At 43.4% G+C, this 14,731-nt stretch overlaps 1 protein-coding gene across 4 annotated transcripts; it reads left to right on the top strand.

The window, feature by feature from the left end:
* The first annotated feature begins 300 nt into the window (after nucleotides 1–300).
* LOC100486434 lies at nucleotides 301–10,892 on the top strand. 4 transcript variants are annotated; one of them, XM_004918162.4, is made up of 9 exons: nucleotides 301–425; nucleotides 2,070–2,346; nucleotides 4,163–4,354; nucleotides 4,452–4,474; nucleotides 5,338–5,391; nucleotides 7,452–7,529; nucleotides 7,693–7,758; nucleotides 9,715–9,803; nucleotides 10,739–10,892. In XM_004918162.4, exons 2-9 carry the CDS (start codon nucleotides 2,076–2,078, stop codon nucleotides 10,740–10,742), a joined length of 777 nt encoding a protein of 258 aa, XP_004918219.1. In that variant the 5' UTR covers nucleotides 301–425; nucleotides 2,070–2,075; the 3' UTR covers nucleotides 10,743–10,892. The 4 variants fall into 4 exon arrangements, with proteins under 4 accessions (XP_004918219.1, XP_002939218.1, XP_002939217.1 ...); XM_002939171.4 differs by having other exon boundaries at nucleotides 302–425; nucleotides 4,449–4,474; nucleotides 10,739–10,886; XM_002939172.5 differs by lacking the exon at nucleotides 5,338–5,391.
* Nucleotides 10,893–14,731: the final 3,839 nt, after the last annotated feature.

Raw genomic sequence — 14,731 nt, 5'->3', positions numbered from 1 at the left:
ACTTGCGGAACAATATCCCAAAAATAAAAGCAGTTAGACCAGGTGTTACTCATACAGAAGGTTGAACATGAAAGACGTATTTTTTTAACCTTAGCTACTATGTAACAAAGCCCCGTTTGGCAGAAAGTATAGGAATGTTTATTTCAATGCAGAAGGAAATGCTGTTTTCTATGGGAGGGGGGGGGGGTTGGATGGGAGGGCAGGGGGGCCCTGTAAGATATAGATTAACCCCCATAGCTCTGATTGCAGCAGCCACTACTGATAGGAAGTGAGATCTAAGCTCCCCCTCCCGCCTCTCAGCTACTCGCTTACTTTCACTTTCACTGGGCAAAGCGCTGAGAGTGGGAGAAATAGACTGAACAGTGACAGGGGAATGAGGGGATAAAGAAGACCCACAAAAGCCATAGGAAAAGCTCAGCCAGAAGGTAAGAGACGGGGTGCAAACATCATGAAAGTGGAGGGGATTTAGTGTAGTGGGGGAAGAACTGACGAAGGCAGGAACATGGGGGGAGGGGCACAGAGAGAGAGAGAGAGAGAGAGAGACAGAGAGCATTGGCGTGACTTTGCCTTTATTGCTGCACATGAATGAACCAATCGCAGTGTAACGTGAGCCGCCCTAGAGCCGGACACTTCCCTCACTGCAGTGTGTCCCGTGGGGGATTAACAACATGTGAGGCCCATAGGACATACCTCCCAACATTTTGAAAAAGGAAAGAGGGACAAAAATATATGTTGTGTTTTATATGTTATTACAGTTTTGCTGAAAAAGGTGAAATTGCCCTTTAAGCTGTGAGTCGCAGTTCCCCCAAGAGACCTGTTTAGCTTATTAGTTACAATTGTATCTTCAGTGCAGGGGGGGGCTTGTTACCTTTCTGGGCTCTCTGCCAAAAGACCCTTATTTAATTAAATGTGAGAAACACTGTATCTAAGTGCAGGTGACGCTCATTAAGATTTCTGGGCTCTCTGCCAAAAGCCCCCTTATTTAATTAAAAGTGAGAAACAATGTATCTAAGTGCAGGTGACGCTTGTTAAGATTTCTGGGCTCTCTGCCAAAAGCCCCCTTATTTAATTGAAAGCGAGAAACACTGTATCTAAGCACAGGTGACGCTCCTTAAGATTTCTGGGCTCTCTGCCAAAAGCCCCCTTGTTTAAAAAAAAAGCAGAATGGGCCCCTGATCACACTGGGCCCCTAAGCTATAGCCTAGGGGTGCCTAGTGATCAATCCACCCCTGAGTGTGTCACTATGTGTCACTATACTACTTGTGTGTCGGAAAACACAGGCCTGTAGGAACTGTTGAGTGCAACGTCCAGGAAAGAGACATCACAGGGTCAGCCCACAGGAACCCAAGCGCCATGGATAGGAAGTCACGCATCAGTAGGATGACAATGTTTCTGACCCCCCACATTGATTCTTGCCCCCAGCTCTGTTTCTACACTGCCCTTGTAAAGTATATTATTATTTATATGATATAGCACTAGCCTATTCCCCAGCACTTTGCTATGTCACTGTCCTATCTTTTTCCAGCGAAGTTTGCTCCATCCCCGTAACCGTGTTTGAATCCATCCCAGCTCAGTTATAGGCATAAAGCTGGTGCATTTTACTGCCAATAATTCGCCACATTAGTACAAGCTAGAATGGTATATTTATTCTGCAGAAAGCTTTACCATACCTGAGTAATCAGCCCTAGAATCTCCCTCTGTTTGTTTAAGATAGCAGCTGCCATTTTAGCTTGGTCTCAGTAGCTTCCATGCTGCAGCTCTGACTGCTGGTAGCTCAGATTACACAGAGTTGAGAGGGGAAGAGAACAGAGAGGGAGGGGGAGCAGGAGAAGGAAGAGGGAGGGGAAGAGGGAGGAGCAAACTGAGCAGACTCGTGCCCATGCCCTGTAGGATTTTTCTGAGAGTAGGAAGTCTGATACCAAAGAACAGAAAAGATACAAAAAGAGAAAACAAATCCTGTGTTTCTTTTGACAGAGGACTTGTGAGTGCTTATGGCTGTATTTACAGCTTATTGAGTTTTTACCTTTCCTTCTCCTTTAAGTCAGTGACTCAAGCTCGTTTCTCTCCAGGTGACAATGCCACAGGGCAAACAGACCGTAGTCGGGATTTTCTCCAGAAGTGGGAAAGAAGAATACCCATGGCTTGTCAATGTTCTGAGGAAAGATGCCAACATCTGCCCCCGGCCCTTCGTCATTACCAACTCCAATGCCTCTGCTTTTAGGGAGGCCGTCGGTGATTGCGACTTTGCCATTTTGTATCACTCCATGAACAGGGGGCGGCTCAATATCGCCGACGTGACCGATTCTCTGTACGATGAGGAGCTGGGATTTCTGTCCAACACTCTTGGTAAGGGGCACGGGGGGGCGAGAAAGTGCCCACTAACGCCAAAAATCTGTCCTTTTTTTTGTAGGATGTAGAGCAACCAGACATATGCATTCTTTCTTCTGATAAATCAAAGCTGTCTGCTGGTTGGTTGCTATGAATACGCCTACCAACATTAGCAACCAATCATTAGTTAGAAAGCCAATATTAAGGATGAACAGGAAAGGGAAAGCAATAGGGCAATTCTGGGCATCGGCTGCATACATGGGGTATGATTTTTTAATGGATTATAATAAAGATTTGTATTTTTAATTTTTGACTTCTTTTGCGGACTTAATTTTTCAATATTGCAGTTTTTCCCTCTTTTGGCCACTAGAGGGCTGAGTCTGCATCATTCAGTCAAAAGGGTTGAGGAGACCACCTCATACATTTGCAAACAGACCAAAAGGAATTTTGGGAACAAATTCCTTAGGGCTCCTAAAACATTTTTTATATTATAATAGCTGATCCGATTCCCAACTATGGGATTTTTTTAGGAGCCTAAAGGAATTTATTCCCAGAATCCCTTTGGTCTATTTGCATACATATGAGGCGGTCTCCTCAACCCTTTTGACTTGTTTGTAATTCTGCACAGTTACTGTAACCATGACAAAGATCTTGAAGGAGACCAGAACATTGGTTTACTCATAGGATGATTCATTTTCTAGGTGAACATCGTCATCATCATCATCATCATCATCAATCATCATCATCATTATTAGATCTTCCTTTAATGCAATTGAACCCCAGGTCTTTCTGTGTAAGGCTAAGGTCCTCAATCACTTACACAGTAGGCCTTTTATTCAGAGAACCTTCTTGTTGAGGTCAAAACACCTTTGAAGGACTAGGCCAAGAAGCACCCATGGGTATGATGCCTCATCTTTGTGGCTTCCAAGAGAATGGAAATGACCCTTTGTTCATATTAAAACCCAATGATGGTCTTGATGACCAAAAGTAAGAAGACATAGAGAGTCAATAACTACACAGAGCTGGTTTCAGGGTAGGACTTGGCCCTTTGGCTTCCAATGGACCGTTTGGACAAAAAAAAATGTCTTTCATTGTTCAAATTTTAGGGACAACTGTTTTAAATTAACAGGTTGGCTTTGGCTTCTACGGCCTTTCTATGGTTGGTTGACTCTGGGTATCCCATTATTTTGTGTAGAGGAACCTTCCTGTCCCTTAGGAACTTCTTTATCTCTCAGTCATTGACTGAGCCCAGTAACTCTGTCTGTCCCAGTAACTCTGTCTGTCCCAGTAACTCTGTCTGTCCCAGTAACTCTGTCTGCCCCAGTAACTCTGTCTGTCCCTGTAACTCTGTCTGCCCCAGTAACTCTGTCTGCCCCAGTAACTCTGTCTGCCCCAGTAACTCTGTCTGCCCCAGTAACTCTGTCTGTCCCTGTAACTCTGTCTGCCCCAGTAACTCTGTCTGCCCCAGTAACTCTGTCTGTCCCTGTAACTCTGTCTGCCCCAGTAACTCTGTCTGCCCCAGTAACTCTGTCTGCCCCGGTAACTCTGTCTGCCCCGGTAACTCTGTCTGTCCCTGTAACTCTGTCTGCCCCGGTAACTCTGTCTGCCCCGGTAACTCTGTCTGTCCCTGTAACTCTGTCTGCCCCAGTAACTCTGTCTGTCCCAGTAACTCTGTCTGCCCCAGTAACTCTGTCTGCCCCAGTAACTCAGTCTGCCCCAGTAACTCTGTCTGTCCCAGTAACTCTGTCTGCCCCAGTAACTCTGTCTGTCCCAGTAACTCTGTCTGTCCCAGTAACTCTCTATCTGCCCCAGTAACTCTCTATCTGTCCTGCAGGGAATGACAAAGTGTTGGTGATTGCCGATGACCTAGAGGACAGCAGTGATGATGCAAAGAACAGAATTCTTAACAGTCAACCAACCATCAGGCGTGCAGCCCGGGGTATATTCCTGTTTAGCAGGGCAGACAAGAGGGATAACAACACGATAAGGATCAAAATGGCGCCCATAATAGTGATTATTACTGCAGGTAAGTAGAAGGTCTATTTTATAAGTGATATAGAGTTATACATTATACATCTAAAATAATAATGAGTGAATAATAATAATATTTTCTTTTACAGCAGTTATCCACAAATGGACAAGCAAGGTAGGTATTTATCTACAATATTCCAGCTCTCTGTTCTTCTTCCAGCTCTTCTCTGTTCCTGCAATTGGAGTTGGGGGCATTAAAGGAGAACTAAACCCTAAAATAGAAAATCATTAGAAATGCTGTATTTTATATACTGACCATAGATATAAACATTCTGAACTTACTGCACAAGCCCAGAGGTTGAGAAGCCTAATTTAAATAATGATTTATGCTTTCAAAGTTGTCCACAGGGGGCTGCCATCTTGTTACTTTGTTATACCATCTTCTGTAAGATCTGGCTCCTGCACATGCTCAGTTTGCTCTGGGCTGCTGTTGGGAGGCGGAGCTTAGGGAACGTAGTAAATTATCAAAACAACAGAACAAAGCCAGTGGCTGCATTAATATGCAAAAGAATCCTCCAATGAGAATCCCAGCTGATCTGTATAAATCTGGCTCCCTGTTCTCTGTTCCTGCAATTGGAGTTGGGAGCATTAAGCACAGTTTCCCAGCACTGAACAAGTCTGTCCCTTTATCCCCATGTCTGATTCCTGTGCCATATAATGACGGGAAAATGACATCATTATCTCTATATGTAAGGTACCAGCAAGGGGCCTGACACAGTGCTGGGAATCAGCATTCTCATTGGTCACTTCTCTTGCATCTATAATGAAGTTATTGATCAGTAGAATTCTCATTGGTGATTTTTCTTGCATCTATAATTAGGTTTTTTTGGCAACTTCTATAGCAAAACTAGGGGGCGCCGTGGGACAGTGTTATGGTTGGAACTCATTTTCTCAAATGTCTAACATTTACAAAAATTAAAAAAAAAGTTGCCGCAACTAGGACTCACGGTTCTTTCCTGTCTCTTTATATCTGATCAGGGGGATGAGGAGGAAGTCTTGTCTGATGACGAGAAGACCTTGAAACCCAAAAAGGTAACACTCCATATCTAGTATGTCAAGTGCCTGTTTAAAAGGCACCTATTAGTGGAACATTGATTACACTACTAGAAGTGCAGGTTAGTGTGGGCGGCCATGTTGTGACATTAACATGCAAATGGTACTTAGTGCCCCACTTTGCTCATTATGTGCCTGTGTGTGAGACCCAGCCCCCCAGGGTTAATTAATATGCAAAATAATCCTCCAATGAGAATTCCAGCTGATCAACTGATAGGTTCCCTTTTATTACACATGGAAACCAATTCACCAATGAAAATTCTACTGACCCAAAACTTGATTAAAGATGCAAGAGAAGTGACCAGAGGTTGAGAATTCTAATTAAAATAATGATTTATGCTTTCAAAGTTGTCCACAGGGGGCTGCCATCTTGTTACTTTGTTAGACCATCTTCTATAAGATCTGGCTCCTGCACATGCTCAGTTTGCTCTGGGCTGCTGTTGGGAGGCGGAGCTTAGGGAATGTAGTAAATTATCCAAACCACAGCACAAAGCCAGTGGCTGCATAAATATGCAAAAGAATCCTCCAATGAGAATCCCAGCTGATCTGTATAAATCCGGCTCCCTGTTCTCTGTTCCTGCAATTGGAGTTGGGAGCATTAAGCACAGTTTCCCAGCACTGAACAAGTCTGTCCCTTTATCCCCATGTCTGATTCCTGTGCCATATAATGACGGGAAAATGACATCATTATCTCTATATGTAAGATAATATCACAATGGCTGATATCGTGCTGGGAATCTAATTAGCATTCTCATTGGTCAATGCTCTTGTGTATATATCTTTTTCTTTCAACCTCCATAGAGAACTAGGTGGAACCTAAAAATGATCCCATTGGCACAGAGACACAGGTGCATCATGGGTACAGGTACATATAAACTAGCGCTGCCCTATTATACACATTTTATCACAGGATATCAATAAAAACAAGCTTTAGCTCAGTATTTAGACATAACTTGTTTCCAACAGACTCCCAAATATTCCCATATCCCCATCCCCCAAAATATCAGCTCAGAAGATAATTGTGGCTTTTTCTAACCAAAACACATTCTGAATTCTATCCTTCTACAAATGACTCTCTCTAACACTTGCATTACACTGACCAAAGCAAAGGGTTGCTGAGCAGCCTGGGGGTTCCATACACAGCCTGTTTATAATAGTGAGAGCCCAAACTCTGAGCTCAGTGTCAGTCACTTTGCATCCTGGGAAGGAACATAGTGTTTGTGCAGAGGTTCCCCTGTACATATCATTTTGTTCTGCCTATACACCTACTGGCACAGTTTGGCCTCTCCCCGTGTGTAATGCACACAAACCCCCATGCAACTGCTTCATAAACACTTTGACAGAAGTTATTGGTCTGTTGTGTAGTTGTATAGAAAAGGAAGCAGGAAGCAGGAAGCAGCAAGAAGAAAGCAACAACAACAACAACAACAACGTGGAAAGAAAAGCCGCACTAAGGATTCAGCTAAAGTCTCGCCCCAAGCTCAAAAGGACTTCAGTTATTTAGGGAGCAGCCAGACAGGACTGTGATTGGTTGGCTAGTATGCATGTTTAATAGTGACCAGACCAAGCAGGCAGGGGAAAGAAGAATATTGTGAGTCGATCCCTAAGCTCAGGTCACTGACATCAGCCAAGAGCAGACTGAGCATGTGCAGTAGTTGGGCAAGGCAAAAGATGGAGAGCTACTGGGGGCATCTTCAGGGGCATGGGGGTTTTTTTTTATAGAGCTTTGGTGGCTTTGGGCTAGTATAAGGGCTCAAAACACATAACTAAACATTTCAAGCCATATTCTTTTTTAGGCTTTAGTTGTCCTTTAATATTGAGGCTGGGGGCACCTGGGAGAAGGAAAGAAGATGGCGGCATGGAACACTTCCCCAGGCTAGTGGGGTTTTGAAGAAGAGGAGCAACTAGCATGTGGCCTTCATGGTTTCAAAACATTCTGGAAATAGATACATAAACATATATAAATATATATTCTCATCCTTTAGTGATGTTCTTTGGAATGTTTGGGTGCTGGTACTGATACAAACCTTCTCTTTTAGAACTATGTCTCGCTCCTAACTCATATAACTGCAATAGCGTGTGTGGCAAATGCAGTGCGGAGGCCGAGCCCAAGGAATGTGAGTATAGAGAAATATATATGTGTGTAGCTGACCCGTTAGTAGTTATTTTATGTGTCACCTTACACAGTGCGGGGGCTGTAGGTTCTACTGCAATGTGTTCATGTAAAACAGACATGGGACAATGACATTAATAGGTTTGTATTTTCTCTGTTCTTTGTAGTGGGCTTTCGCCTTTTCCTGGGTCGCAGCTTCCCTTACATATTTGACAGATCCGCCCCTTATAGACGTAAGTATTCATACCCTCTCTCAGGTGTACATGGTGCCACAGACACCACAGCAAGCTCTGATGAGCACTGGAATTGCTCAGAAATGTATGTGTCTGTTTGGCCCAGCAATAGGGTAGCTCCCACTCATATATATGTAGGGATCCCCAAGATTTGGGGCCCCTAGGATGGGTTCTCCTTAGACAGGCACTAGAGGGTGGCCTTAGGGAATTGGACACCTAAAGGTGGTCCTAGATGTTTTTCTGCTAAAAGGGAGTTTCCCCTGCATTTCTCACCAGCAACCACTAGATGGGGTGCTGGGATATATAAAGGGATGCAGCTATGTGCTGTCAGACATTTTAGCCCAGGGGCTGCTCAGGTAGTGTGCATCCCTGGCACAGTTAATAGATAGTAGTTTCAAGTAATAGGACATTCTAGGAGTGCCATGTAGGACACCAAGTTAGAATGGGTGGATATTGCCCCTCCAGGTGTGGTAGTGGGGTTAAGACCCCTCAGCATTACATCTGCTGGAGTGCAGGGCCACAAGTGGCTAGGTAGGTGGAACAGGTCACCGCTAGTTCAGGAGGCCAGATCTGAGGGTGCCTAGCGAGAGTACCGGTGTGGGTCCCTGTGGTGTAACGTCCTAGCGTGAGTACCGGGGAGAACTCTATGAGAGAGTGTCTCTGCCGAGAGTACCGGGGAGAGCACCTAGAGGGGAGCACATGAGCGTGAGTACCGTGGGGTAGTCCAACAGGAGAAGGTTCTCAATGAGAAGTATGGAGATATGCCCTGCACTGTGTATGAATGATATACCACTCCTGGAGAGGTGTCTGCCTTGAATAAACCGTTGCATCTGATTCACTTATACTACTGTGTTGTGAGATCTATCAGCCCAGAGGACCACTACCAAGCTGGTAAGGAATAACCCCAGGGTGGGGTACATTACACCAGGAGTACGTGGGTCCCAGAGGGGGCATATCATCCTGATCGTTTCCCAGGGGGTGGATTACAGTTCCACAAGACCATCCCTGGGTGGAGGCACGCCATTAAGGGGAGAAATCCCTGTTAACCCCCATAGTAAGCGGGGGCTCAGGACTCCTGTAGCGCCAAGAATAAGTAATCAGCAGGTAGTCCCACAAGCGTTTAAAAAGTGGGCTACATATATACTGTATTTAATGCAAATATTCAATTGTTTCGGGTTTTTTTCTTGAAAAATGCCAGATAATTCTGAGTATTGTCTCGAAAAATTCGATAAATGAACAAAAGCTTTATAAAACTGTGACTTTTCTAGACTGACAAAGAGCAGGCCGGGTTTAAACTGCCGAGAAACATTGAGTCCTGTGGAGGATAAGAATAGTCAGTGACAGCCTGTCCTTGACACGTTTTCAAGGGGAAGTTTCCATTTCATACAGTTCCAAGGGGAACTTTACCCCATTATTGTTTATATTTCACGCATTTTCAAAGGGAAATTAATCCCATCATCGTTTAAGCCCCGCCCCCCTGTTCCCCTGCTGATCTGGCTCCCAATCCCACAATCCCCTGCTGCACACGTGATGCCAATAAGGAAAGGAACATCCCAGTGCAGTGCATTGTGGGTTATGTAGTTCCTGCATGCTGTCTGTAAGCTGGGGAGAAGTTATTACAATTTGTAACATCAGTGTTTTAGTCCCTCCTCCCCTGCCAGGATTTCAATTGATGCAGAAAGAGCAGAACTGTTTTGCAGCTGGATTTCAGCATCTAAAAATGGTATTTATTCCTATTGAAGGAACAGATTACAATGATAGGGATATTAGGGGTTTCTGTTGTAAGGTGCCTGCCATTATGTCTTGACTGCAGTGCACTTTATATTAGGGAGATATTTGTAGAGGTTGTTGCAGCACTAAGCTTTAGCTTTTTATATCAATAGATTCCCTGACAGACATCGGCCTCTCGTTACTACTTTCTCGTCCTGACACCCATTTCCTTTCATTCTATTCCAGAGACTGGGACTGAGCGAATCCTGTATCCCGCCGGCTGCGCTTGTGACAGCAATTGCTATATCCCGGCCTCATTGGCCTCGCATGTCATTGTAATTATTCACATTTCATAGAAATATTAATTATCGTTGAAACAGCAAAGGTAGCATTTTGTGGGCAAAAGTTGGGCAAGCTCTGAGGGTTTATTTACTATTGGTACAAGTGCTAAAAGGGGGCAACATTCTCCTTAGGGCTTATGAATGTAGCACCTTCAACTGTACCATTTGTTGCATTGGGTGCTCTGTGCTGTACAACGTTGTTCTAAAAGTCTGGTGCAAAGAGCCAGGGAGTCCTATACTAAACCCAACCGTAAAGCTGTCCCACTGCGCCCCCTAGTTCTCTATAGAAGTTTATGAAAAACATAATTACACATGGAAACCAATTCACCAATGAGAATTCTACTGACCCAAAACTTCATTATAGATGCAAGAGAAGTGACCAATGAGAATGCTGATTCCCAGCACTGTGTCAGGCCCCTTGCTGGTACCTTACATATAGAGATAATAATGGCATTTTCCCGTCATTATATGGCACAGGAATCAGACATGGGGATAAAGGGACAGACTTGTTCAGTGCTGGGAAACTGTGCTTAATGCTCCCAACTCCAATTGCAGGAACAGAGAACAGGGAGCCAGATTTATACAGATCAGCTGGGATTCTCATTGGAGGATTCTTTTGCATTTCAATGCTGCCAATGCGGGCCCTAGAGAGCTGGGAAAGTTTTATTGTGCAATATTGCTTTAAGAATACAACCCTGATGTTGCTGGACTACAGCTCCCAGCATGCCTCACCCTTCATTATATGTTACATTATTCTGGGATTTGTAGTCCAGCAACAGCTGAGTAACGTTGGGTTGAGCCGCGCTGTGCAGCAGGGTTTATATCCCCCTATACAATAGCATGGGCTCAATCAACCACAGAGAAGATGTTTGCCAAAAACAACGGTCCCCAGTCTAACAACAGGTTTCTGCCTTTGTTTTCCTTTTCAGATGACTCTACATGCGATGTTGCAGAAGCAAAAAAGGGAGAGAAACCAAGTAAAAGGACACCATTCTGGACTTTTAAAATAAAGATAATGATCCCATTAGAAGGTTTCCATTTATGGCAATAACATAATAAAAGAAATATATATAGTAACTTTCATTTTCTTGTGACTTGTCCTAGTCGCGAACTTAATGGAAACCAATAAGCAATGAATCAAGTACAAGTTGCACTGACGCTTTGCCGGGGCCAATGTGGGCGGTACTAATTGGCATTAGTTTGCTTTGCGCCTGTTTTGCAAAAAATCCGCCAATAGTGAAATGCAGAATTTCGCTGCGAATCCATACCTGGCGAAAGATTTCGCTCATCATTATTAGAACTATAAAGAGACTTATTAATGCGAGCACCTGTTGAAGCATCTGGATTGTTACAGTTTTGGGTGCTTTTTGTTGTTTTAATTTGCACAGGTATCAGACCCCTTATCCGGAAACCCAATATCCAGAAAGTTCCGAATTACGGAAAGGCCATCTCCCATAGACCCATTACAAGCAAATAATTCTAATTTTGAATGATTCCTTTTTCTCTGTAATAATAAAACAGTACCTGTACTTGATCCCAACTAAGATATAATTACCCCTTATTGGGGCAGAACAGCCCTATTGGGTTTATTTCATGGTTAAATGATTCCCTTTTCTCTGTAATAATAAAACAGTACCTGTACTTGATCCCAACTAAGATATAATTACCCCTTATTGGGGCAGAACAGCCCTATTGGGTTTATTTAATGGTTAAATGATTCCCTTTTCTCTTTAATAATAAAACAGTACCTGTACTTGATCCCAACTAAGATATAATTACCCCTTATTGGGGGCAGAACAGCCCTATTGGGTTTATTTAATGGTTAAATGATTCCCTTTTCTCTGTAATAATAAAACAGTACCTGTACTTGATCCCAACTAAGATATAATTACCCCTTATTGGGGGCAGAACAGCCCTATTGGGTTTATTTAATGGTTAAATGATTCCCTTTTCTCTGTAATAATAAAACAGTACCTGTACTTGATCCCAACTAAGATATAATTACCCCTTATTGGGGCAGAACAGCCCTATTGGGTTTATTTCATGGTTAAATGATTCCCTTTTCTCTGTAATAATAAAACAGTACCTGTACTTGATCCCAACTAAGATATAATTACCCCTTATTGGGGGCAGAACAGCCCTATTGGGTTTATTTAATGGTTAAATGATTCCCTTTTCTCTGTAATAATAAAACAGTACCTGTACTTGATCCCAACTAAGATATAATTACCCCTTATTGGGGGCAGAACAGCCCTATTGGGTTTATTTAATGGTTAAATGATTCCCTTTTCTCTGTAATAATAAAACAGTACCTGTACTTGATCCCAACTAAGATATAATTATCCCTTATTGGGGGCAGAACAGCCCTATTGGGTTTATTTAATGGTTAAATGATTCCCTTTTCTCTGTAATAATAAAACAGTACCTGTACTTGATCCCAACTAAGATATAATTACCCCTTATTGGGGCAGAACAGCCCTATTGGGTTTATTTCATGGTTAAATGATTCCCTTTTCTCTGTAATAATAAAACAGTACCTGTACTTTTCAGGTGGTACCTAGTCCCAGCCCGCATAGCGAAATGTATTCCCGCTGCCGACCCAAGATGCTTTCGGAGCTGTGACCAGCAAGGAACTATGTACCATATATGGTGGTCCTGCCCCAAGGTTCAGAGGTTTTGTATTAGACCAATGATCCCCAACCAGTGGATCGGGGGCAACATGTTCCTCACCAACCCAATGGATGTTGCTCCCAGTGGCCTCCAAGCAGGTGTTCATTTTTAAATTCCCAGCTTGGAGGCAAGTTTTGGTTGAATAAAAACCCAATATAATGCCAGAACCTCCTCTAGGCTAGACAGTCCACATAGCAGCAATTAAATAGCCAATTATTGCTCTTACTGGCACCATCAGGAACCTTTTTTATGCTTGTGTTGCTCCCCAACACTTTTTCCATTTGAATGTAGCTCACAGGTATGAAAGGTTGGGCATCCCTGGATTAGAGTATATACCATGGTACATTCCATCTTCAGGACTACCGTTCCCAAACATCCGGCTACTGCCCTGTTATGCAAGAAACCTGAGGCCCTTACGGTAAAACTATTGCAACTATTTACAGTTATCATGGCCGCAGCGAAACGCGCTATAGCTAAAGCATGGAAAATAAAACAAATTACGGTAAACTCCCTTAAGAATAAAGTTGATAGGGTTATGGCCATGGAAAACACGTCCAGTATCCTAACAGATTCCCACAAGAGGTGCCATGGACCATATAAAGCTGTGGTTCTCAACCTTCCTAATGCCGCGACCCTTTAATACAGTTCCTCATGTTGTGGTGACCCCCCAACCATAAAATTATTCCTAAGACCATCGGAAATATGTGTTTTCCAATGATCTTAGGCGACCCCTGTGAAAGGGTAGTTCAACCCCCAAAGGGGTCCCGACCCACAGGTTGAGAACTGCTGATGTAGGAGGTCCCCCACATCCCTTACAACAGTGGTTCTCAACCTTCCTAATGCCGCGACTCTTTAATACAGTTCCCCATGTTGTGGTGACCCCCAACCATAAAATCATTCCTAAGCCCATCGGAAATATGTGTTTTCCCATGGTCTTAGGCAACCCCTGTGAAAGGGTCGTTCAACCCCCAAAGGGGTCCCGACCCACAGGTTGAGAACTGCTGATGTAGGGGGTCCCCCACATCCCTTACAACAGTGGTTTTCAACCTTCCTAATGCCGCGACTCTTTAATACAGTTCCTCATGTTGTGGTGACCCCCAACCATAGTTGGAGGAGTGGTGTCTCGGTTCCTAAGACCATCGGAATTATGTGTTTTCCGATGGTCTTAGGCGACCCCTGTGAAAGGTTCGTTTGACCTCCAAAGGGGGCCCTGTAAAACTAGGTCAAGAGAAATGCACCCAGAGCGCTCTCACAATGGGCCAGCAATAAATGACCAAAGCTTAGGTCCCCCCTCAGTTTGAGTTATGAAGACATGACCTGTCTGTTGTACCTAGTTCTTTGTTTATTGCTTTCCTACTACATCTAATGCTTACAATGGTGATGGGGGAGAGATCGGAGGGTTTTTTTTTCATGCCACAGATAAAATGTCTGACAATTGCCCCATAAATCATCATCTTAAACATTATTAAAAAAATGAAAAGTCATGTTTTTCCATTTCTGTATGAAGCCTTCTTGATACAAATATAGTTATACAGCCTTCCAAAAATATCTGGGCCAAACTGAATCTGAGCCCCCTCATTTGCAAAAGCAATTTGGTAAAAAAAAAAAAAAATCAGCAAACAAAATTGTCAAAAAATTGACACCTTCAATCGTCCAGTAGTCACATGATTTGCACCCAGCCAGACACTGATTTGGCTGAATCCTGCTTAAAAAGGCTCATATTTGGTCAAATCTAGGATTTGTTGTACCCCTAATTATAGCCCATTTTACTTATATATTATTTTAAAAAATTAACATTTATATTACTTATTTTTCCATGTAGCCCCCCCCCCTCCCGTTTCTCATCAGTCTGTCATTTAAAGTACTGCCTGCTTGCTAGGTTAAAGGGACACTGCCATGATTTTTATGGGGTGCATTTTATTTCTAAATGACAGTTACACAGCAATTAATTCCCTCTGCCATTTAACATTTTATTCTTGTACCAACAAATGTATTTGTAGCTGTAATATTGGTGTGTAGGTGCCATCTCAGTGCATTGTGCCTGAGTCTGAGCTTTCAGCCAGCGCTACACATTAGAACTGCTTTCAGCTAACCTATTGTTTCTCCTACTCCCATGTAACTGGAGGAGTCCCAAGCCGGACTTGGATTTCTTTATATAAATGCCCTGCTGTGTAGCCCCAGGGGCAGCTATTCAAGCACAGGATACGTAATGGTAAACTATAGTAGGGTTTCTGTAGCAAACACCCCAGCTG

This window comes from Xenopus tropicalis, chromosome 9 (assembly GCF_000004195.4).
Source record: "Xenopus tropicalis strain Nigerian chromosome 9, UCB_Xtro_10.0, whole genome shotgun sequence".
NCBI lineage: Eukaryota > Metazoa > Chordata > Amphibia > Anura > Pipidae > Xenopus > Xenopus tropicalis.
Note: the sequence above shows the minus strand (reverse complement) of the source record. Positions and strands in the feature narration are given on the sequence as shown.

Excerpts from the sequence above, each read along its gene's own strand:
- LOC100486434 (XM_002939171.4), top strand. The coding sequence starts at position 2,076 with ATGCCACAGGGCAAACAGACCGTAGTCGGGATTTTCTCCAGAAGTGGG. Across the intron at positions 4,475-5,337 it reads TCCACAAATGGACAAGCAAG|GGGGATGAGGAGGAAGTCTT; the intron begins GTAGGTATTTAT and ends ATATCTGATCAG. Across the intron at positions 7,530-7,692 it reads GGAGGCCGAGCCCAAGGAAT|TGGGCTTTCGCCTTTTCCTG; the intron begins GTGAGTATAGAG and ends TGTTCTTTGTAG.